This window comes from Gopherus evgoodei, chromosome 3, assembly GCF_007399415.2.
Source record: "Gopherus evgoodei ecotype Sinaloan lineage chromosome 3, rGopEvg1_v1.p, whole genome shotgun sequence".
NCBI lineage: Eukaryota > Metazoa > Chordata > Testudines > Testudinidae > Gopherus > Gopherus evgoodei.
In genome coordinates this window covers 210,506,044-210,531,354 of record NC_044324.1, presented here as the reverse complement: position 1 = coordinate 210,531,354, position 25,311 = coordinate 210,506,044, and the positions used below count along the sequence as shown (strand labels likewise).

At 39.5% G+C, this 25,311-nt stretch overlaps 1 protein-coding gene across 9 annotated transcripts in view; it reads right to left on the bottom strand.

Annotated features, from left to right (window-relative positions):
* KIF16B (kinesin family member 16B) overlaps positions 1-25,311 on the bottom strand; it is a 202,650-nt gene that overhangs the window by 55,956 nt on the left and 121,383 nt on the right. For 5 of the 9 annotated variants that reach the window (XM_030557951.1, XM_030557952.1, XM_030557953.1 and 2 more), the window contains 3 exons: positions 15,276-15,434; positions 14,336-14,441; positions 13,405-13,455 (listed from right to left, as the gene is read on the bottom strand). In XM_030557951.1, coding sequence (XP_030413811.1) covers positions 13,405-13,455; positions 14,336-14,441; positions 15,276-15,434 — 316 coding nt within the window. Of the gene's footprint in view, positions 1-10,219; positions 12,557-13,404; positions 13,456-14,335; positions 14,442-15,275; positions 15,435-25,311 lie in introns of those variants that run through there. The other 4 variants (XM_030557946.1, XM_030557947.1, XM_030557948.1 and 1 more) reach the window with 1 other exon arrangement.

Below are 25,311 nucleotides of genomic sequence, written 5' to 3'. Positions count from 1 at the left end.
ATACCTTTTGGTTACTTACAGATTTACCTGGCTTGATCTGGCCAGCTAGAGCAAAAGATCTCTCTCACACATTACTAATCCCAATCTCAGTTTTTTTAAATATAATTAGGGCTGGTCAAGAACTTTTTGACAACATCTTTTTCAAATAGAAAATTAAGCTTTCAAAAATGAAATTTTTCACAGAAAACATCTGCTTTCTTGAAAATTTTCATTGTTTCCATTTGAAAACAAAACTCGAAAAACAAACATTATTGGTCAAAAAAAAATCACACTGTTTTTTTATTTCTAAAAGGAGGGGAAAAGGGTCTGATTTTTTTTGTTCAACACTAGTTAATATCTACCTTGAAAGGAAGAACAATTCATTCCCCTGAAACTGACATTTTAGTTTAATCTGACTATAAAATAATACCACAAAAGTTACTCTCAGTAAGTTAAAATAGTGACAGAGGGTGTTTATCATTTATTCTTCTTTGTGGAAAATATACGGTTTCTACTGAGAATTTACATACAAATAATAGTTTAGAAAAAGCAAAAATATTGTACCAAACAAAATACACTATAGTATTTGGCAAAGAATGTCCTAACAAATTAACAAAGCTTTGACAACCATCAATGTTTATCAAATAACATTTAAATTACAATGGAATAGAAGGAGTTTCAGTGCAAGACTGTTCTGTGAAAAGTGTAGAATTTACACTGCCTTAGATTTGAAGACAAATAAGAGTATAGAAATATATAGTAGAATTTTTCTGTATAATCCGAAAGGTGTTGCATACAGTATGTATAGTCATATACCAACCCTGATAACAGTAGCTCTCACAATTATTTACTTTTTAAGTTCTAATAAGACTCACTTGGAATGTCTTCTCAACATCAGTAAGGCCTTGCCTACATTACAGTTTTGTCAGCAAAAGCTGCCTTTTGCTGACAAATCAGTGGCGGTGTACACACTACAATGCTATTTTTGGTGGCAAAACTCTCCTGTTTTGGCGACAAAATAAAACTACCTCAACAAGAGACATAAAGCTTTTTGCAGCAAAGTTAAACTGACAAAGCATCAGCGTAGATCGGAGTGGGCAAACTTTTTGGCCTGAGGGCCACATCTGGATATGGAAATTGCAGAGCGGGCCATGAATGCGGTCAAAATTGGGGGTTAGGGTACAGAAGGGGGTGAGGGCTGTGGCTGGGGGCGAGGGGTTGGGGGTGCAGGAGGGTGCTCCGGGCTCGAGCAGCTCCCAGAACCAGTAGCATGTTCCCCCTCCAGCTTCTACACCGAGGCGTGGCCAGGCAGCTCTGCACGCTACCCCGTCCGCATGTGCTGTCCCTGCAGCTCCCACTGGCTGAGGTTCCCAGCCAATAGGAGCTGCGGAGGAAGCGTGCGGCACCCCCTGGCTGCCCCTACATGTAGGAGATGGAAATGGTACATGCCGCTGCTTCCACGAAATGTATGTTGCAGGGCAAGCCCCAGACCCCCCCCCCCCTTGCAGGAGCTAGAAGGCCAGATTAAAACGTCTGGAAGGTCAGATGTGGCCTCTGGGCCATAGCATGCCCACCTCTGGTGTAGATGCTGCTGTTTGTTACGTCACCGTTACAGGCTTCCCCCAGTATCTCACATTACTTGCCATGACCACTCTGCTCACTGCTTTGTCGTAGGGGGTTCTTTAACTCTCTTCTCTCGGGGCAATTTTTTGTTGTCTCTGTATTGTTTCAGACATACTTGATGACAAATATTTTGAAATAAACTACCAAAATATTGAAATTGATGTGATTATATAGTGTTATTATGACAAATAAAATCTGCAGATTTTTTTGGTGCAGAATTCTCCCATAAAGGACAAAAAACTGTCCATCTATTCAAAACCTTCTGTATTGTCTTTTTTTCCTATGTATTCATTGAAACAAAAATCAACATATTTCAATTTATTTAAGTCAACAGGTTTGTAGGTTTTTGTTTGGGGGAATGAGAATTGGGGGCTTTGTTACTATAAATAATCATAATACCCTCTCTTCATCTAAACCAGTGCTTCTCAAAGTCGGGCCGCTGCTTGTTCAGGGAAAACCCTTGGCAGTTTGGGCTGGTTTGTTTACCTGCCGTGCATCCGCAGGTTCGGCTGATCGTGGCTCCCACTGGCTGCGGTTCGCTGCTCCAGGCCCAGGGGGGCTGCGGGAAGGGGACGGCAAACTGTGGCCAGTGGGAGCTGCAATCAACCGAACCTGCGGACGTGGCAGGTAAACAAACTGGCCCAGATCGCATGGGGCTTTCTCTGAACAAGCAGCAGACCGGCTTTGAGAAGCACTGATCTAAACCACCCCACATCCTTCCAGTTCCCATCTCCCAATCCAAACTGTTTTTAAACCTTTAAGAATTACATTATTCTTGTTATGGTTTAATATATTGTAGGAACTAATGCGTAATGTGTTTATATTAATGAAGAAACTGCACCTCAACTGGAGAGAGGTCTTTACAATTCAGAATTTCAGATTAGACCCCATCGGTCTTTCTGCCAAGGGCCATTTTCCTCAGATGACCCAGAGAGCACATTCAACCAATGAATTAGTGTCTATGTGCCAGAAAATATTATAAAATACACAAACATTTACTCCTACTAAAGAAAAACAAAGGAAAGTAGAGAGACAACCGTTGCTGATTTTTTAAAATATCTGTAAGAGAGGTAAGGGGTAGATTTTATTATGTTACAGTCGTGCCTATGGGTTACTGGAGCTCTCGTGCCACTTTTAAATAGTTCAGATAATTCCTGGAGTGGGATCTTAAAAGAGAGAGTGATAAGAATTCATTCAGAGCCACAAAGCATCACATAATGGCTCAGGAAGCAAACAGACAGATAACAGGATTCTCAGCCAGGTTTCACAATCGGCATTTGGTGCATTTTATGGAGAGACATCAAGGGCCAAATGTTTCTATTCTTAATTGTTGGGAAGCATTAGTGTAGTATCCCCAATTCCCTAGATTGCCAGCTGACCATGTTAAAAGTGTGAGACTTGTTATGAAACTTTTGGCAATCCTATGTGTAACTGCTCTTACTGTAGCACAGGGGACGACAGCCTTTCAGAAGTGATGTGCTTTGTCTTCATTTATTCACTCTAATATAAGGTTTTGCATGCCAGTAATACCTTCTAAAAATGTTCAAGTGTCTCTTTCTACAAGTCTACAATATTTGAAATATTTGTCAACAAACTGAGTTTTCAACTAAAGGATCTTCTTCCCAGGTCTGAGCTGTCTGCTGCATTGCTTCAGTGATACACAGCAGCTAAAAAGTCTGCTTAATCACCTCACTCAAGGTGTACAGATAAAAACCCCACTGGGATGCATACAGCAACATTTCTCCTGGCATTAAGTATAGGAGATCAGCAGAAAGACTCAGAGACCCAGCAAACTCAGGTTGCCAGAACAGCTGGGTCAGTGGACAGTCAAGGATAACAGTGCAATCCTGAGACTACTCTAAATTATATCAGAAACTAGATCAGACCCCAGGATCAAAGGAACAGCACAAATAGCTTACAGCTATCTTATCCCCCACCCACCCCAAGATTATGTTGGCCACAGCTGAGAATCTAGCACTTAAGCTCTTCTTAAAGCATCAGAAGTAAGGAAAATAGATAAAATACTACATTCAAAGGACTCAGCCATATCAATAAAAAAAATGTAGGCAACTGATCATACCCTGATTATGGAACAATTTGTTTTAAAATAGTAAAGAAGATTCAGTTTCAAAAATAGTCACTATGTCCTTTACCTATGATTTATTTCTAACCATAACTCTAGCTTCTCACCCCACTCCCAAAAATAATTTTTCAAAAATATTTTATTAAAAACTTTTATGTTTATATTGATTGACCTTCTATGTATTAAAAAAATCACAAACTAATTATCTTAAGGCTTAATCCTTCTTTATGACAGGCAGATATACCATCATTAGATCTTATGAAAATGGCTGCACTACTAAAGGAATGTGTGCGATTAGATATCTGTCAGTGCATATCTGCATACTGGAAAGAAGTATCAAGTTCTTAAGGAAGCCATAAACTATGGTTTGGCAATTAGAAATATAAGAATTACAAAACACCCAGAAAGTTCACTTTTTGTGACTTGCTTTTAAAACTATAAATCACTCAAATACAACCACATGACATACTTTGTTAAAAAGAACTAAATAAATCCTGATGGTATGTTACTGGGTTTTGACATGTCCAACTTCTCCCACCCCAAACTATTATTAAAGATTACAATATATAAATGAGTTATAGGCTATACCTGTATGTATTCTGTAAGTTTGCTTTAAGGATTTACAACATTGTGAAATGTAAGTGCCCATGATGAATCATGTTTAAGTAACAACTGGCTCACTAAGGGATCATGTAGATTCCTTTGTTTACTTTATAAGATTATAATTTATTCTTTTCCTATATTAAAACCAGCATGTGGGCAGACAGTAGAATGAGTAAATGAATGTAGTTCCTGATAGTGTAAATGTGGTCCTGCGAGATGTGATGCAGACGGGTATTCCAAGTAAGTGTGTGCATGCCGGGTGCGCTGGAGCCAGGGACTTTTGCTTAGCAGTACCTGTGGGGGAGTGCTCGCGCTTCATGCCTGTTACCCCTCCCCTAGCTATATGAGGCAGTGCTGCCCCGACTCCCCTCAGCTCCTTTGCACTAAAAGTCCAGGGGAAGACTCTGATGCAGAGGAGATGAAGGGTGGGTCATGGAATACACATCTGCAGCACATCTCGAAGAATCACAGTTACAGTAAGTAACCATTTCTTCTTCCTTGAGTGGATGCAGACGTATTCCAAGTAGATGACTAGTGAGTAGTAACGCCATCCGGAGGCAGAGCTCAGAGTCTACCTGAGTAAGGATTGCAGGACTGCATTTTCAACATTAGCATCTGCTCTGGAAGAAGCAGTGATCACATAAGGTTCCCTAAATGCATGTATGGACGACCACGTGGAAGAGTCATTGGAGGCTGAACTGACAGAGCGAGGAGGTCCAACATCAGGCACTGTTTTGGCCACTCTGGGGCAATCAGGATGAGCCTGGCTTGATCTGCCTTGAGCTTGGTGATGACCTGAGGAATGATCAGGATAGGAGGAAATGTGTACAAAAGAGTTGACTGCCAGCTGCAGTAGAAAGTGTCAGAGGGAGCCCAGGCTGAGCTCCTCCCAAGAGCAGAGTAGGTGATACTTCCTGTTTTCCCTCATTGTGACAAGATAGATCATGGGGATGCCCCATGTTGCGAAAACTATCTGAAGGACCCACCTTCAGAGACCATTGGTGGGTCAGGGAGAAACACCTGTTGAGATGATCTGCGAGGTGGTTCTAGTTCCCTGGTAAGTGGACAGCTATTGGGGCGACGTTGTCTTCAATGCCTAACTGCCACAGGTATCGCCTCAAGACAAAGTGATCTGGAGTGGGCTCCTTTTTGTCTGTTCACATAGTACATTGGAGTTGCATTGTTGGTGAGTATGTGAACCACTGAATTCCTGATACAGTCCCGAAGGCAGGACATGCATTGTGGATGGCCCAAAACTCCAGCACACTGATGTGGAGCAAGGTTTTCTGTTTCGACCAGAGGCTTTGCACCCTCAACAGGTCCAGATGTGACCCTCAACCCAAAGGGATGTTTTGATAACCACTGACTTGGCTGGAGAGGACCAAATAAAGGGGACTCCATGGCACACACTGAGTGGAGACTGTTACAAGTGCAGGGCTCCAGGGCTAATGGAGAAAGGTGACTCAACCTGTCCAGAGAATGCAGGGCAGGGTGGTAAACCATCCTGAGCCACATCTGAAGAGGGCAAAGATACAACCTGGAAAGTTGGACCACCTGGGTGCAAGCCGATATGTGGCCCAGCAGGCTGTCATGGAGGGCTGTGATTGCAGACTGAGGCCAGGTCCACACTACAGCATTAAATCGATTTAAACAGCGGTAAATCGATTTAACGCTGTACCCGTCCACACTACAAGGCACTTAAAATCGATTTTAAGGGGTCTTAAAATCGATTTCTGTACTCCAGCTAAACGAAAGGAGTAACCCTAAAATCGATATTACTAAATCGATTTAGGGTTAGTGTGGACGGAAATCGAAGTTATTTGTCCCATTCTTTTACTGAGCTACCCAGAGTGCACCGCTCCGGAAATCGATGGTAGCCTGGGACCATGGACGCACACCACCGAAGTAATGTGCCCTAGTGTGGACGCGTAAAATCGATTTTATAAAATGTTTTATAAAATCGATTTTATTAATTTCGATTTTACTCTGTAGTGTGGACGTGGCCTGAGACATAGCTGTCAAATCGCCTGGAAGCAGTCGGTCAGAAGGAATGCTCTCGACCTCATGGAATCTAACATGGCCCCAATGAACTCTATTTGTTGAGTGGGAACCAAAGCCGACTTCACAGTGTTTAGAATGAGTCCCAAATGATCGAGTAAACGTAGCATGATGTCAATGCGGGCAAGAACCTCCTCTCTGAAGCACCGTTTAGCAACCAGTCATCAAACCAGGGGAAGATATGGCTTCCCTTCCCTCTTGCGGTGCGCAACAAACATTGCCATGCATTCAGTGAAGACTCAGGGGGGCAAAAGAGAAGCCAAATAAGAGAACGACATACTGAAAGTGGTAGTCTCTTACCACGAAGCAAAGAAACTTCTTGTGACTTGGTAGGATGGCCATATGAAAGTAAGAGTCTTGAAGGTCTAGAGGGATGAATTAGCCATTCTGAGACAAAGCAGGGAGAACAGTTAATAGAGTGACCATGAGCAACCACACATATTTGATTAACTTGAGTCCACAGAGGTCGAGGATGGACTTCATCCCGCCCTTGGATTTTGGTATCAGTAAACACCAGGAGTAGAACCCGTTGTTCTTGTGGAACCTCCTCCACTGCTTCCAACATTAGCAGAGAGCTGACCTGCTCAAAGAGCAATGTCTCATGAGAGGGGTCAGGAGGAACAGGGAAGGCGGAGGGGCATGGAAAGGAACCCGATTTGACAGGGTCTACGGATCTAAGGTCTGAGGTTATTAAGACCCAGGCATTGTAAAAGTGGACCAGTCTGTCCCAAAAGGAACAGGGGGTCAACACGGGAGGAAGAACAACTGGAACAGTGCTCTGAATCAACAAGTAAAAATGGGCACTTAGCAGCTACCAAGGGAAGTGGCGCAGACCATATAGGCCTTGTCCATATACAAGGTTCAGCCATTGAAAGGCAGGTCAATCATTTGCTGGATATCCAGCATGATCCCAGAGTTCTAGAGCCAGGAAGCCCTCCTCATAATAATCACTAGGACCATCACCTGGCCAAAGTGTCTGCTATATCAAGGACAGATTGCAGAGATATTTTAGCCACCAAGCAGCACTCAGTGACAAATGCCAGAAATTCATCATGGTGCTGGGACGGGGGCCTCCATCCCAGCCTCGGGGCACATGCCAACCTTGGCAGCTGTACTGATCTACTGGTAACCTTCGGACCTCCTCTGGTGAAGTGGGAGCAGGATGACAAAGATCCTGACTCTGAAACAGCGTCTGGGAGCCTCGGAGACAAGTGGGGAGCAACTCCAGATGGAGCCAATAGGCGAGCCAACTCATCCAGGATCCAGAAAGAGATTGGAACCATTGCTCCTGATGCAGTTGACACCATTGGAAAAATTTTGGTGTTGCAGGCATGGTCGGTCCTGGTGCAATCACTGGTACCAGACTGCCTTGATGTTAGGGGCAGCAACAACTTCCATGGAATCATCTGCAGCGTCAATTGCGTCAGTGCTCAGGAAGGGCCTGGTATTGAAGAACCTTGTATTGTCTCCAGTACCATGTCCCTACCAACCCCGGAGAGAGGTGCTTTTTTGGTGTGGTGCCAAAGGGCTCAAGCGTTCAGTGGCATGCTCCAATTGGGATGCCATTGCGGGTGCTAGCTTCATTAAGTCTTGGACTAGCTGCGTAGACAGGACTGAATGGCAGAGTAGGTCCACTGTAGCCAGGTATGATGACAGCACAGACACTGTCGATGCTGGCATCATTCCCATTGGTACCGGACTCCCCGGATGCCGGAGGCAAGAACTGAAGTCAACAGTAAGGGATGTTCATCCTCCCTACCTTGTACCAAGGGAGGGGCAGAGGATCCCACAGAATCCCATGTGCCAGAGCCAGTCCCATGAGAGTAAACACTATTCTTAGGGGAGGTAGAAGAGTCTCCCTGAGACCTGGAATGCTCATGATTGGTCTTATGAGCCCTCTTTTTTGGCATCAACGATGGAGAAAGACTCCTGCACCTCTTTGGAGTGGCCCCTGTCCCAGAACAGGAGGCAGAAGCACTTTCTGAACTGGAGGGTGATCTGTGGCCTGAGGAGGCCTCAGGTCTCATGGTCTTTTTAAGGAGGTGCTGCTTCAGGCAAAGTTCCCGTGCCACAGGAGTCCTCTTTTTGAACAATCTACATATCAAACAGTGCTCTTTAAGGAGGGCTTTGCCTAAGGCAGACCAAGCACCTTGTGTGGGCGTCACTGTTGGAAATCACCACTCCACACAAAGGGCAACGCTTGAATTCCAGCGAGGGCATCGCTGGGGAGCATTACCTCTACCGCTATTCTGTAGTCTATAACTTTTACTCTAACACTTAATTAAACTAATAACTATGTACACTAAAACTACGCTACGAGGATGAATTGCAAGGTGGTGAAACCACCATCACACAGAGCTCTGACTCAAGCTGACAGGCAGTCAGAAGGAACTGAGGGGGGTCAGGGCGGTGCTGCCTCATATAGTCAAGGGACGTGCTACAGGCATGACTCCCCTTACCCCCCTCCCCCGGTACTGCTAAGAAAAAGTCTCTGGCTCCAGAATATGTGGTGTGCACATACTTGAATACATGTCTGCATCTATTCAAATAAGAATTTATGGAGCTTCTGCACCTTAAAAGGAGAAAACATTAGAAGAGGCCCTGCAGTATTTTAAGATGGGGTTTTATGAAGTAAAAACCAAGTGTTATTAAAATTAATGAGCAGAATGGTAGCACCCAGTGATTTTAACATTTAAAGAAACTGTTTACACGTGCACACACACAACATCCATAGGGTTACGAGGAGATAATACACATCCTATCGGGTTAAATACACTCTAACCCATGTATAATAATAGAGTAAAGCTAATGGATACGACAGACATGAATCTTGAGATTCAACCAACCAATCACCACTACTAAGTGGATGAGACCTGTGGAATCAGGAGGCAAGAGATACTCATTTAAGTAGTTAAGAGTCCTCTGAAGGAGGGAGCCATTTAGGTGGCAAGAGTGAGGAAGACACTAACTGGAGCTTTCTGGTGAAGCCAGGTTAAGAGATGGCAGGGGTAAAAATCAGCAGCACAGAAGAGAAGGATGAATATAGTACTAGTAAGAGCAGAGAGTGGTTTCTTGTGTATAGATTCTGAACCATTCACTATATCAAACACGTACATTTTAAATTTGTTTGCCTTTTCAGGAAGCTGTGTGCTCAATATACTACACAGACCCATACAAAGCAAAAAAGAAACTAATATGGGATGAAGAGAATATGGACACATACTAGGGCTGTCAATTAATCGCAGCTAACTAACGCAATTATCTCAAAAAAATTAATCATGATTAATCACACTGTTAAATAGTAGAATACCAACTGAAATTTATTAAATATTTTGGATGTTTTGAAAATGTAGAAAATATATGGATTTCTATGACAACACAGGAATACAAAGTGTACAGTGCTCACTTTATATTATTTTTATTACAAATATTTGTACTGTAAAAATGAAAGAAATAGTATTTTTCAATTCACCTCGTACAAGTAGCATAGTGCAATCTTTTTATCATGAAAGTGTAATTTACAAATGTAGATTTGCTTTGGTTATATAACAGCACTCAAAAATCAAAACAATGTAAAACTTTAGAGCCTACAAGTCCACTCAGTCCTACTTCTTGTTCAGCCAATTGCTAAGTCAAACAAATTTGTTTACCTTTACGGGAGATCTGCTGCCTCCTTTGTATTTATGCTGTCACCTGAAAGTGAGAACAGGCATTCGCATGGCACTTTTGTAGCTGGCATTGCAAGGTATTTATGTGCCAGATATACTAAACACTTATATGCCCTTCATGCTTCAGCGATTTTTTTAATTGTGCAATTAATCATGACTTTTTTTCATCACAATTAAAAAAATTAATCGCTTGACAGCCCTAGTATGTACCCTGTGGTATTCTCTACAAGACTCAAAGAAAGGTCCTAAATTTACTCTTTTACTTACTGTCTAACAGCAGTGATAAAAAGTATATCAACATCCATTAGCCTGTCTACTTTTGTTGTATCTAAAATGTATCTGGATTTCTATGCCTAGTCAAATACATAATTAGGCAAATGGCTTCTTCATTTGAACTGAACGTTATTTTCCAGATTTCCGATGGAACATTTAAATTGTCTTGAAAAAATGATGGAATAAGTGTCAGCTGAGTATCTGTTTCTTTTGTATGGGGTTTAGAAAAACCAATCCCTGAATCAGATCCAACTTTGCTCATTTTAGAAAAAACAAGTTGAATTCTTGTTAAATTCTCTTTGTCTGGAACAACCATACATCGGAGTTCATTCAAACAGCATAACTGAATTTTATCAAACTGGGACCGCTGAGGTAAAGTGTACAAAAAACTAGGAACAGGATAGAAAACCCTATCTTCCTTCATGAGTCCTATATGAGTAGTTGTAAGAACTAGTGATCTGTAGGTCATTTGTTTAAAATGGTCTTCTATCATCACTGTGGTATAGAGCAATACATGAACATCTCCTAAAGGGGGTTTATTAGTTTCCATGTTTTCATGAACTAAGTACACTAAGTCAGCTAAGGCACTCTGGAATTTGCAGGACAACCGTACTCCATTTGCAAAATCTAAATCAGTGACTTCTGATGTCCAGTGAAGTGACAACTGCAACAAATCACCTTTCAGCAGCTGGTGATTTAAACAAGCATCATCATCTGATGTCGTAATCAAGATACTTAGTATATCATGGCATATTCTCTGCGTGAAGTCTTTGTTATAGGTAAATATTGTGAGTAAACTATCTTCAGTACAGCATACAAGTCTAACACTCTGTCCAGCAAAACCAACTTCAATTTCTCTTATTATGGTGATTGGAAGAACGTGAAAAATTGCCAAGGAATCCTGACAGTTGTGTTCTTGGTTGTCCGATGAAACAACAGCATACAAAATGGAGCTGAACAAAAGCAAACAAGCCGGCTCTGGATCAGGTTTCTTGCAATTGCCAACAGCAAGCCAGTATACACCTTTTAATTGATCCATCCTGGCACAAACTTGTGGTAAGGCACAGCTCACATACTCCAACAGTCTTTCAAGAGAACAGACTTGAAGTTTCAGTAGCTCATCTGGAAAATGCACAAGTTTTTGCTTTAACACTAAACCCTTTTCCTTTTCTTCATTTCTATACCAGTACATAGATCCTTCAGAAGAATCTCGTGCATGCATGCTTGAGATTTTTGAGGATACACACTTAACCTCCTGCCAACAAAGAATATTGTGTTCTGACTGAATGCTGCAATCAATATGCGCTTTGTCCTCATTAGTGGAGTGAGGCGTAGCCTTCTTCATATCCGATTTGAAAGGCACATTTACATGTAATATTTTTACAAATGGCAAATTTTTCAGCAATGATGCCACTTGTGCACATCTCTCACTTTTATCACACAGATTGCCCAGCTCCTTTATTTGTTTAATAATTTGGGCACTATTGAGCAAACTACTACTAGTGTCTTTGTAAAGACAAGAGAGCTTGCCGAAAAGGTAGCCCAAGCCATAGCTCTGTTCTGTTCTCACATCTGAACACGACGCTTCTGATTTTGGGGAGATTATTTTGCTAATATCCGGGTCTTCTTCAACTGGCTGCTGAGAAATATGAGATTGGTCTGGAATTGCACGATACACTGTGTTACATGGATTGTTCTCTTTGGGTGTTATTTCAGAAAGTACACTGGACTGAGAGAGAATTATGCAAGATGTGCTGCTAAAGCTAACCTGCTCAGTCCCACAGTCTAAAGGTTCTGAGCTAGAGAGATGTTGTGAATGAGAACAATCAAATTCAGTCCTTGTGGTGTCCCCATCCTGAGAAGTAATTTTTGCATATTCAGGATTATTGAGATTCACCATTTTACATTGCAAATGCTCCACTTTGCCCATATCATGATTATGTGGAGAAGTGAATGTAACATTTTTATAATGAATTTTCTCCCCATTAAAAATGTTAGTATTTCTAGGGTGATTCAGTTCATATTCAGTATCATATAGGCAATCAAAGCAATGCAGTTCCGACTTGTTCTTTTCATTCCCAACTCCCTTTTGTAATGGAGAGAAGTAACAGATTTGTTCAGGAATAGAAAATAAGCTCCACATCTCTGGACATTTGGGGTGTCTTTTGAGGTCTGCTATGGTTGTATCTTCTTCAGTCAAGTTAGAGCCAATATCATCATCTTTAAAGTCATAAGGGAGGCTGTAATGTAGCTGCCAAGGTCGTCTTTTCTGTTTAAAAAGTCAAAATAGGGAAATGGAAGCACCTTCTGCTTTGAAAATGTCTTGAATTCAGGTTTAATTTTAATTAGGTTTGTGCATTCATTTACAAGTAATCAAAAACTGTGAAACCAAATCCAAGTAGACTGATTGAGGTCTGATTCAGGAACAATCTTTATGTATTTACCCCATACCCATCATTTGTGTGTATACAGTATCCATTTCAGGTTGTCTAGTACTGCTTTTGGTTTCCCCAAAAGAATCAGAATGTTCACAGGATAACAAATTTTCTGTATGCTTTTAACAAATTTCAAGATCTTAACCAGGATAAGAAAAATGAGGAAAGAACTAGGGGGAAAAATGTGATATTGTCAAATAAAACATTATAGACCTACAACACTTAGTGGTAAAATACTTTCAGATTGTCTAACATTAAACCTTCAGGACATGTTCACAAATATTTGCACTGTAGTACTGCTAGTATTCTGAAGGCTCTGACAGTAGTGAGACAACTGGGAATCAGACATGTTACAGCGTACTTTGATTAGAAATAATAATTTTGTTCCTGATCTTAAATTGTTTTTGTCCTATAGATCTAGGAAAGGGATACTGTTCCAAATAAAGAATTATGAAAAAAAAAAACCTTCACCACAAAAATATGCTATTTAAATAAAGCAAGAACTTAACCCAACATGCAAGTTCCATTTTTTTTGCCTGAAAAATAGCTTGACTTCTCTATTAGCTATTAATCTTACTATAAATTTGAAATTCTAATTATGCAGCTAAACATTAAGAACTTAAATTATGGCATGCTCAGTAATTAAAGACAAACCATTTCATTCTGACGAACTATAACCTACCTCATACTTCAACTTGCGTTGAACAGTACCATTATGAAGCATTTCATTATCCTAAGAACCAAAAAGATACGTGTGATTAAAAAAAAAGTTTCCTTGTTATAAAAGTTGAACTATTTATAGCAACACAGACCTAAAGTAATCAGCTTAACTGTCAAAAATATGCATCATCTTCTACTGGTGTTTGCTAAGATACTGCCATACAGCTGAATTAAACTATTCCGTTTTCCAATTAGGAAAAAGGGAATTTTAACAAGAATAGCTTGTTCATTTTTAAGCATGTATTATTAAAAATATTCAGTATTCATTTCGATGGAACTTTATGTTTTCATCAACAGAAGCATAATAAAAGGCAGAGGGAGTAAAAAAACTCTTCATATTAATTTGGAAAAGTTAAAGGCTTTGGTGCCATTTAGAGAATATTTTCATTGAGTGCTATATATCTGAGAAGAAACTTAGATTAAGATGCAGTTCACTGAAAATAACGCAATGCAGGACAACATGGAAATATTGGGTGAAATCCCAGCCCACTGACTTCAATGGAGCGGGGGGCGGGTGTGTGTGTGTGTGTGAAGTAAGTAAGTAAGTAAAAAAGACTCTATGGTGCACTAGCATGCTGCACATCAAGTAGCTAGCTATACCCTGCTGCTATGTACAAGTTCCATAGTATGCCTTGATCTACTGCTGTTTGAAACCAAAGTATTTCAACCCTTAGATGACTTAATGTCAGGATATAAAACTAAATTCCGTAAAAATAATTTGAAACGTGTTTGTTCTGCTCTTCACAAATAAAATACAGCCACTCTTTTTATATTATTTGATAAACTAAACTTACATTAATACAGGGAAAACATGAGGACTGTGAATAAAGGAATAAAACCAATGATTTTGAAGGTATCTTTAAAAGTGATGTTTCCTAGCAGACTCTGCTCACCTTTAGAATTTCTGTAGGCTGAGACAGACCCATACTGTTATTTTCAGATGTGTGGTGAATATTCTGAAGACGCCTTTGCACTTCTTCTTCAATTAATGCATTTATTCTTTTAAAAAATGAACAGACATACAATAAAAAAATTATTCTTAAGACAATCAATATAGATATTTTAAAGTGTTCTTTGAATAGTTTATTCATCTTAAGCATTGTATATAAGAACATTGTGGACAGACTTTATTGGCCCCCAAAAAGTTATGATTTTTTTCACCAGTTTTTCTTTAACTTAAAAAGGCCAAAGAATTAATAACTGGCAATTAGTGGACCCTTGGTTAAATATCTAGTAAATGTTTCTCTCCATTTACATGCTGCCTTTGTATTTTACATTTTTTTTAAGCTAACAGTTCCCTTTCATGACTTTGCCAACACACACACTATAAATAAGCAGACTAACAATATTTTGGCCTGCAGACACAGTGAAAGTTTCAAAAGTCTATACTAATTATTATGTGCATAAGTGTAAAATGAAATGAAAGAGAAAATAATGGAATTAATTTGTTCAATGTTTTGCTATTCTGCTTCCCTTAATATAATTTTATTTGTCACTTTTAGTATGCAAAGGTGTAAGTCAAGCAGACATTTAAGCAAATCTAAACAATTAAATTTAAGAACAATTTAAAATAAATATAAGCCTAAAGTTTCTTCAGGTACTATTCTAATACAGCATATATCTCAGAGAAGCCTACTGATCATAAAAAAACATTTCAAAGTGGTAAAGGCAGAGCATGTTTCTATCTAGATTGCAATTAAAGTACTATTTTAATAATTTACTAAATAAAGACCAAATCTTGAAAACACTTATGCAGAGTTTGGAATGTTTCAGTGATACTTTAACACTATTATTTAAAATCATATTAAGTCTGAATAAAATCAGTATATGTACCTGTCATCAACCAGTGGAACAAAATGGGACTGTGACTTTGTAGGGCTGGTAGGGGAATTGGTGAGAGAGAGTCTGTCCTCTACTGTTCCATGATACCCTTTTTGTACACCATCACCTTCATATATCTTCTGCTTCAGCTGTTGAATTTCCTGGTCCAGTCTATAAGTAGATTTAAAAATATATTTCAAAATCTATGTTGTTCAAAATAAGAAATATGTCCGTCTGCAGTGTTTTAAGTTCCCTATTTACAACACACTGATTCCCAAGAATATTTGCAAAGAGATAAGACTGGAGATAATTAGGTGGTGGTATAATTAAATCAGGATCTTACCCCCCTATGGTCTTTATGACTGTAGTCATAGAAATACTAAAAAATGTTCTTTTATTAATGCATATTTAGATAGGGAAAGTATACACTTATCATTTGAAAACCAGACTAGAATAGAAGCATTTTAGCTCAATAAATCAACATCTGTAACTTTCAATGCAGCTAATGTCTCAGCTAGCTCATTAAAGTTAGGCCAAGTCTTATGAATCAATCTATTTGAACGACTTGAAAAACCTTACCTCATTTTAGAACTCTATCAATGATTTCAATTATTCTGCTGCTAGTCTGGAAAAATTGGTTGAACTCAAAAGACAATACTAGAGTCAGAAATGAAGAAAATCTAACAACATGACAGAGTCTATTCACAAAAACACCCTAAAAATTGCATAATAATGTATGTAAATCCCATTATTTGTTCAGGTATCTTGTAATCTGAAAATGGACCATTTTTAAAACACCATACAGAGCTAGAATTTATTTTGAATTACTAATAGATCATTTTTCCCAAACACAAGTTTCCTCACATTCTCAAATATATTTCATATGTCACAAAAGCTGATTTATGCACATAAGAAGTCACTCACATTCTGGCTGAGTATTTTTCTCTGAAAATACTTTAGGCATCAAGTATTACAAATAAAAACACTTCCTAGCATATTTATTGTTTTCGTATAATAAATTTTAATCTGCATCTTTCAGATGTATTGTAGTTTAGACTAAATTAGCTTGTATATTCCCATGGATTGGTTTGTGTAGCCTTCCCTGCTTATTGTACAACTTTTGTCTAAGGTAGCTCTTCTTTTTAACAACCTGTAATTTAAAAATAAAAAACACAAACATGAAGAAGATCAAATCGCTGTGAATGAAAAGGAAATTATACAAATTCTGATCTTTGCAGATATACATTATTTTATAGGTTCAGAGTTTTCAGTCATATATCCTCAAATGTACAGTACTGAGTTTGCTCTAAACCAGTGGGCAACCTGAAGCCCAAGGGCCACATGCGGCCCATGAGAGTAATCTGATTGTGGGCCATGAGACATTTTGCAGATGTTGACCGTCCGCAGGGATGTGCTGGCCGTCACTTCCCGCAGCTTCCATTGACCAGGAATGGCAAACTGTGGCTACTGGGAGCTGCGGGGGGCATGCCTGAAGACGGTCAATGGCAGCAAAATGTCTCATGGCCCTCAATCAGACTATCCTGATAGGCCACATGCAGCCATCAGGCTACAGGCTGCTCATCAGTGCTCTATACACTCTGAGTTCAGAACAGAAAAATAAAAATGGGGAAGGAATGTAGTGGATTGGGGCCATGATGAATTAATTTCTATTTAACTTTTAAACAGAAGTATACCTCTAGCACCATGACCAGAAGTCACCAGTTCCTTTTGACCAGAAGATAAACCTATTCAGTGTGGGGAAAAATCTTGAGAGAAAGTTGTTGGGAGACTGTGATACTCTGGCTGTATTAATCTTTCTAGATCCACTAACTCAAAAATAAAGCAGGCATTAGGGTGATGTGTTCTCTCTACTGCATTGGGGTAAATGACAACACTGTACCAATTGAGACACAATTTTGTATGTATTTTAACCCTAGCACAAGTTCACTTGCTGTAACCGTTGTTTGGCCATCTTTATTTTCCTGAAATATATATTTACAAATAGGTGACAGAATTTGGATTTAGAATTAATTTAGTAATAAGACATGAGAACTTGAGAAAAATAACATGTATCCAACTTCAAAGGACTGACAGCTCACTGCAAAGTGATCACTTATTCTTAGACTACTTTAACTGAAAACTGGACTTAACAGTTTTGTCTAGCTAATATAGATTTGAGCCTCTCCTTTCATTTCCTGATAGCCCTGACGAGACAACATCACAGAGATCATATGCAGCAAGACGTCATAATATAGACAATGCAAGACACTTTATTGCTGGTTGGGATTTAGGCAGCATTTGAAGCTGCTGAAAAACAAACAAATGACAATATTTACTAAACAATAAAAAACAAAAACATTGTGTGCAACACACGTATGTGTATAATTTATTATGCATTACAGTCCAACACCTCCATTCAGGAATGGGAATCCATATTACTATGTGCTGTTCTCTGAAAACCATAAACAAAGACAACATGAATGTTCTGAAGAATTTAGAACCTTAAGATTAAACTAAGTAAGATTGTCTTACTCCATGAAGCTCAAGAGAAGTCAAAAACAGTATTTATGTATCTAGGCACATATATGGTTCATCACTGTACTGCATGTACCCCAATCCACACAGTGGGCCTGATATTTTTACTCAGACCACTTTATACCACCACCTCTGTGTTAAATAGTCTAAGCCCACGTCCAGACTAACCCGCGGCATCGGCGGGTTAAAATCGATTGCTCGGGGATCGATATATCGCGTCTAGTCTGGACGCGATGTATCGATCCCCGAGCGCGCTTACATCGATTCCGGAACTCCATCAACCCGAACGGAGTTCCGGAATCGACACGGAGACCCGCGGACATCGATGCAGCACCGTCCAGACGGGTGAGTACCTCGATTTTAGAAATTCGACTTCAGCTACGTTATTCCTGTAGCTGAAGTTGCGTATCTAAAATCGATTTTAATATCTAGTCTGGACGTGGCCTTAGAGAAGGAGGAGGAGTAAAACGACTCCTTTACATTGTCAACGTGGTTTAAAGTGGTGATAGTGCAAAGTGAATCAGGACCAGTATCTTCACCGAACCATCAAAACCTTCATATTACTAAACTAATGGAGAGAGTTTCAAAAAGTACACAAGTGATTTAAGAGAATCTGTGGTCCTAAATCTCTCCCTGGTTAACCATGTGATCCTGAAACTGTTATCTTGTTTTCCTTCTTCAACCAATCCCTTTCCTATGGTTTATTTCCCTCACTTGCAAGGTCTTCAGGGCAAGAACCACGTCTTTCTATTTTTTCTGCAACCCTTATTTGTAGCTAACTACAGATGTTACAGTAGTCAAGTTAAATACTTAATATATGCAACTATTCTTACTATCCCAAGGTAGGGACCAAGCCTTTCCATTTCTTCTGTAATATATCCTGCACAATTTTGGGAACTGTTAAAATTATTTCTTGTTGTAAAGTTATTGCTTTTAATATGCTCTGTAACTGCCAAGCAACCAGAAGGGCATTTACCTCTATCCCAGACAGGTTATTAGACATTTAACTATAGCAACCACCTCCAGTTATGAGGCAAAATTGTTTACATTAATTAGCCTGTTCAGAGAATCTGAGCAATTTGGGCCTCAACTTGACATAAATAGTCTAATAAATATTCAGTACATTTGAGAATCTCTTACAAAATCAGAATTCTAGGCAGAGATATAAAAGCTATAGGTAACTATATATGCTTCATAAACCTGAGCTTAGCTGACTTCCATCTTAATCTGTATGTATATATTGACACACACCATCAGGTGGCTTAATTGAATAATAAAACATTCTACTTGTTTTAGTAACACTGGTAAGTAGCTAAGGAATGCTCAGAAAACAACTGAATTACCCATGTACAAAAGATGGCTAAGGGATGTAAAAACACATCAATATTTAGTTCTTAGAAGAAAAACTATAAAGCAATATCAAACCTGCTAAATTACATATGCACCTATGTAGTCTTCATAAACTGGTTTCAAAGTAACTTCTTCCAGAGAGGAGGATGAAAAGGAACTCATTCTTTGAAATAATGATTTGAAAAAAACAATAGAGAAGAGCCAATCAGTTTGGCTACAGGTAAATGTTTATCTGACCTATTCCATGTGAATTATTTTCTAAGAAAGCAGCAGTGTAAAGTGTGGGAGAAAGGAGGATCAGATAATTACTTTGGGTTTCAAAAAAATCAAATTTTCAAGACTCTCTCAAGAAACAGCCATTTTAAAGCTCTGTTCTAAAGCTTTCCTTTTATCTCCAGACAATAATTATGGGTGTTTTTTTTAAATGCAGTAGTGCCCTTCTTCCACACAGTATGGGCCTGATGCATTGATTTCAATGGGATTTAATTCAGGCCCTAGATACTGTGAAACATTTCTCACTTTTTGAAAGGCAAAAATTTCCTTAGTTGAATTCCCTATGTTTGACCTCTTCCATACTTCACCTAAGTGCTGGGGTATAGTCCCAGCCAACAGCTGAAGACAGAATATTAGTAAGTCTATTGATGACATCATTGTGACACTCTGTACCTCAAAGTAGCACCCTGGAACCCTCATATTCACCTCTGTGATATTATGATGTTTTGTACAAAGTATACCTTATGAGGTATCATTTTAAAAATCTTGATCTGCTGAACATTAATATCCCTGTATCATTGTATGGGAAGTTATGAAGTATTGCTCTATGTGTGTTACTGCAATATGTTGTGAGGTTGGGAACACCCACAACCAACCTTTCAGTTACAAAAAGGAGTAACCATCAATAGCCAGATGGCATTAATGGCTCATCAACACGCAATCCACTATCCCAGAGACTTCTCAGAGAAGGGCAGACTAACCCACATCACAGCCAAGATCTTTCCAACAAGCTGGAAGAAAGTATACAAGAGAGACAGTGACATCATCACTTGGTCTTTCTCCCCCCATCTCAACACCTGGAAGCACGCCTGGAATACAAAGGCTTTGAACTGGATAAGTTTGATTTCAGATTGGAAGGCAGTCCCAATTTATGTACTTATGTACTGACCTGCTTGTACCATCTGCCAGGGTGAAAAACTCTGCTTGAGTCAACTTTTGCTTAGACTAAACGTTTAGGATTTAGAGTGCATGTTTCTATTTTTATTTCTTAAGGTAACTAACTTTGATCTTTATGCCTACCACTTATGATCACATAAAATCTATCTTTCTCTAGGTAATAAACTTTTTTAATGTTCTGTCCTTACCAGTGAGTTGTCTAAAGTGCTTGGGAAAGTGCTGGTGCATTTCCACTTTCCTTTGACTAAGTGGCGAACTAAGTAATGAATGTACACTGGCCAGGCTTCTGACCAGTGCAACACAGTACAGTTCTGGATGCATGACTGGGGAGCTGGGAGGAAATTGGCTGGAGCCTCCCTATTGATGGTTTATGAATGGCTGGGAGATCATTCATGTAACTCAGCTGGGTGTGTCCCTGCCTGTGGATGTCTGTGTGAGGGCAGTGCCCTTCAGAGGCTTGTAGCTTGACATCAGCATCACAGTGTGATGGCAGCCCTGGTTGGTGGGTTTGGAGGCCTCAGCGGTCCTGTAGTCCAGATTGCACTCCAGTGACCCTGTCACAATCATCCCTTGTACATATAAAGGATTTGTCATCACATAGTAGTAAGTGAAACTTTAGTAAGTCTATTAATAACTACAAAACCAACATGAAACATTACACAGAGACATTCTGCCAGTTTTCCTAGGGTGGGGATGATTCTGGAATGATACAGAAGATATTGAAAAAAGAAAATGAACAAATAAAATTTTCCATCTCTCCTTGACGATGCTTTACAACAAATCAACAGTGATGTACACTGTTGCCCACTTCATAGATTTCTACTCTTTCTTCTCAAGAAGAACCTATTCTATCTCATTTTATGGGCTTTAGAGCTAGGAAGGAAATCTCAGGTGCATTTAAAGTTAGCTTCCTTAATCATCTCCTTAATCTGTTTGGAAATTAGAAGCTGCCTGATTTTTCCTATCAGAGGCTCTTTCTGAATAACTAAACTTTACTATTTACTATTTGGCCAAGACCTTTTCCATTTTGTTCAACCTTTTATTTTCTGTGGACAAATGTTCTGATAGGCCATTTACTGAAGACAAATAATTGTGTTCTGTGAGCTGGAGGGCAACAAAAATGATTAGGGTGCTGGAACACATGACTTATGAGGAGAGGCTAAGGGAACTGGGATTGTTAAGTTTGCAGAAGAGAAGAATGAGGGGGGATTTGATAGCTTCTTTCAACTACCTGAAAGGGGGTTCCAAAGAGGATGATCTAGACTGTTCTCAATGGTAGCAGATGACAGAACAATGAGTAATGGTCTCAAGTTACAGTGGAGGAGGTTTAGGTTGGATATTAGTAAAAAATTTTTCGCTAGGAGGGTGGTGAAGCACTGGAATGGGTTACCGAGGGAGGTGGTGGAATCTCCTTCCTTAGAGGTTTTTAAGGTCAGGCTTGACAAAACCCTGGCTGGGATGATTTAGTTGGGAATCAGTCCTGCCTTGAGCAGGGGGTTGGACTAGATGACCTCCTGAGGTCCCTTCCAACCCTGATAGTCTATGATTCTATGAGGGGTGATCTCATCAAAAGACTGTTATTCCATCTACATCTGATGGCTGGGATGAATTATACTGGAATATCTTGACTGGTACAGGAGATCCAGAAGAGAAAAAGAAATATAATATTGGCAACATAGGTTTCTATATATTTGGGTAGAGGTACTTTTATTTCCTCTTCCTCAGGCAATGGAATATGAAATCAGCCCTTTCGCTTCTCAAAAACAGACCACCAACGTATTTGTTGTCTTGAGCCAGGTGCTACAATTATCAGTTATATTTTTAATGTAGGTCAACATTTTCTTTTTTAGTACCCATCTCGCCCTCCCATTATCTCACTAACCACCATCATCATATGATTCAATTTCTTTTTAAGAACACAGAGTTAAGAAATAGTCAGCATGGATTTTGTCAAGAATAAATTGTGTCAAACCAACCTAATAGCTTTTTTTTGACAGGGTAACAAGCCTTCTGGATAGAGTGGAAGCAGTAGATATGGTAGATCTTGACTTTAGTAAGGTTTTAGATACTCTCCTGCATGACTTTCTCATGAACAAGTTAGGGAAATATAACCTAGAAGGAGATAGGTTAGTGGGTGCACAACTGGTTGGAAAACCATTCCGAGAGTAGTTATCAGTCAAGCTGGAAGGGCATATCAAGTAGATCCTGCAGAGATGAGTTCTGGGTCCAGTTCTGTTCAATATCTTCTTCAATGGTTTACAGAATGGCATAGAGCGTACACTTACAAAGTTTGAGAATGATAGTAAGCTGGGAAGGGTTGCAAGTGCTTTGGAGGAGATGATTAAAATTCAAGATGATCAGAGCATTTCTCCAGTTTATCCAGAAGTAAATAGGATTAAATACAATAAGGACAAATGCAAAGTACTCCACTTAGGAAGGAACAATCAGTTGTACACATACAAAATGGAAAATGACAACCTAGGAAGAAGTACTGTAGAAAGGGATCTCGGGGTCAGAGTGGATCACAAGATGAATATGAGACAACAGTGTAACACTGTTGCAAAAAAAAGCAAATACCATTCTGGGATGTATTAGCAGGAGAGCTGTAAGCAAGACATGAGAAGTAATTCTTCTGCTCTACTCCATGCTGATTAGGCCTCTACTGGAGTATTAATGTCCAGTTCTAAGCACCACATTTCAGGAAAGATGTGGACAAATTAGAGAAAGTCCAGAGAAGAGCAACAAAAATGATTAAAGGTCTAGAAAACATGACCTATGAAGGAAGACTGAAAAAAATGGGTTTGTTTAGTCTGGAAAAGAGAAGACTGAAAAGGGACATGATAACAGTTTTAAAGTACATAAGAGGTTATTACAAGGAGGAGGGAGAAAAATTGTTCTCCTTAACCCCTGAGGTTAGGACAAGAAGCAATGGGCCTAAATTGCAACAAGGATGGTGTGACATGCTGTGGCTCAAAACAGTATCCTGGCACCCCCATATTCACATGTCATATAATTAAGATATGTTTTGGATAAAGTATGCCTCGTTGAGGTATCATTTTAAAAGTCTTGACCTGTTAAGCATTAATATCCTGTTGGATTGTATGCGCTATCATTGTATGGGAAGTTATGAAGTTTTGCTATGTGTGCATTACAGAAATATATGTTTTAAGGCTGGGAACACCCACAATCAGCCTTGCAGGTACAACAATGGAGCAGCCAGATGCTGCTGATGGCCCATTAAAGGGAGTCCACACACACGACAACTATCCTAGGAACTGTATACAATGGGAACTTCTCAGAGATAGCATGTGTAGACAATAGAGACTGCTTGACCCACGTCATAGCAAAGGGTCTCGAAGAAGCTATAAAAGAGGGGAAGTGACATCATCACTTGGCTTCACTTCTCCCACAACTTCTCACCTGGAAGCACATCTGGAGGACAAAGATCTGGAACAGGGAAGTGGTCCCAAGCTGGAAAGAAGAATCCCAGCCTGTGTATTAAGAAACTATACCATCTATCAGGTTCAAATCAGACTCAAATCTGGTCTAATTTATAGAACTCAGTTTGCAATTTTACTTTTATTTCGTAGGTAACCAACTTTGAGCTGTATGCTTATTACTTATAATCACTTAAAATCTATTTATCTTTCTGTAGTTAATAAATCTGTTTTATATTTTATCTAAAAACAGTGCATTTCGTTAAAGTGCTTGGAAAATCTGCTCAGAAACAAAAACTAGTGCATGTCCTCTCCACACTGAGGGAGGGGCAAACTGATTAGTAAACTTATACTGGTCGGGCATCTGACCAGGGCAAGACGGTACAGCCCTGGGGTCCTAGGCTGCGGAGCTGGGGGAATCAACTGGAGTCTCTCTATTGTTAGTTCATGAGTGAACTGAGAGAAACATTCATGTAACTCAGCTGGGTGTGTCTCTGACTGTGCATGTCTGTGTAAGAACAGTACCTGACACAGGTTTGTGGCTTAGCAACAACATCACAATGTGATAGGAAGCCCGGGTTGGAGGGACAGAGGGCCCAGTGATACCCCAGTTCCAGGTTTCACCCTAGGAAGACCTGTCACAGGCAGTTTAGGTTGGACATTAGGAAAATCTTCCTGTCAGGGAAGCTAAGCACTGGAATACGTTGCCTAGGGAGGCTGTGGAATCTCCATCATTTGAGATTTTTAATAGCAGGCTAGACAAACTCCTGTCAGGGATGGTTTAGATAATACTTAGTCATGTCATAAGTGAAGGGGACTGGGATAGATGACCTCTCGAGATGTCCTTCCAGTCCAACAATTCTATGATTCTATGAATGTTGACTGGCTGGTTAGGGAATAAATTAGTTTTTTGTAGGAATCTTTCAATAGGGTGTTTCCAACATGAGCTTAGTCTTTGATTTTAGTCTCATAGTAAATAACCAAGTATTAAATACCATGTCTGTTTACTCTGAAGACAAAAAAGGTATGTAAGAGGATGTTAAGCCTATCAAAGAATTACTGTTTGACATTTATCATACATATCAGTTCCCAACTTTTATATCATTTTCTTTGTCAAGATAACTAGGTGCTTACTGACTATTCTCCGGTTTTCAATTACAATGACTAAGTAGCCTTTAGTCAGTGCCACCAAAAGCTATGCTTTATCCAATCAAGATGAGGTACCCAACACCATGAACATATTCCTTCATTTATATTTTATTTAACTTGATTTCTAATTATTTTTAAAGATGGAAAGAAAAATCTATGCATACACTTAAACAACTTATGAGAATTGTTTCTGTGTACATATAGAATGTGTTGCTGGCCCCTTGCTCAGCTGAGCTTTCTGGACAGGAAAAAAACATGTTCAAATAAGGAACTTAAATACTGTGATAATGGACACAAATACTCTGCTGATGAAGACAGGATACGTAGCTGAACAGAACTTAATTGAAAAGCAAGAAATATAGGCTTTAGAATGAGTTCATAACTATACCCTGTCACTTCTGGGGACA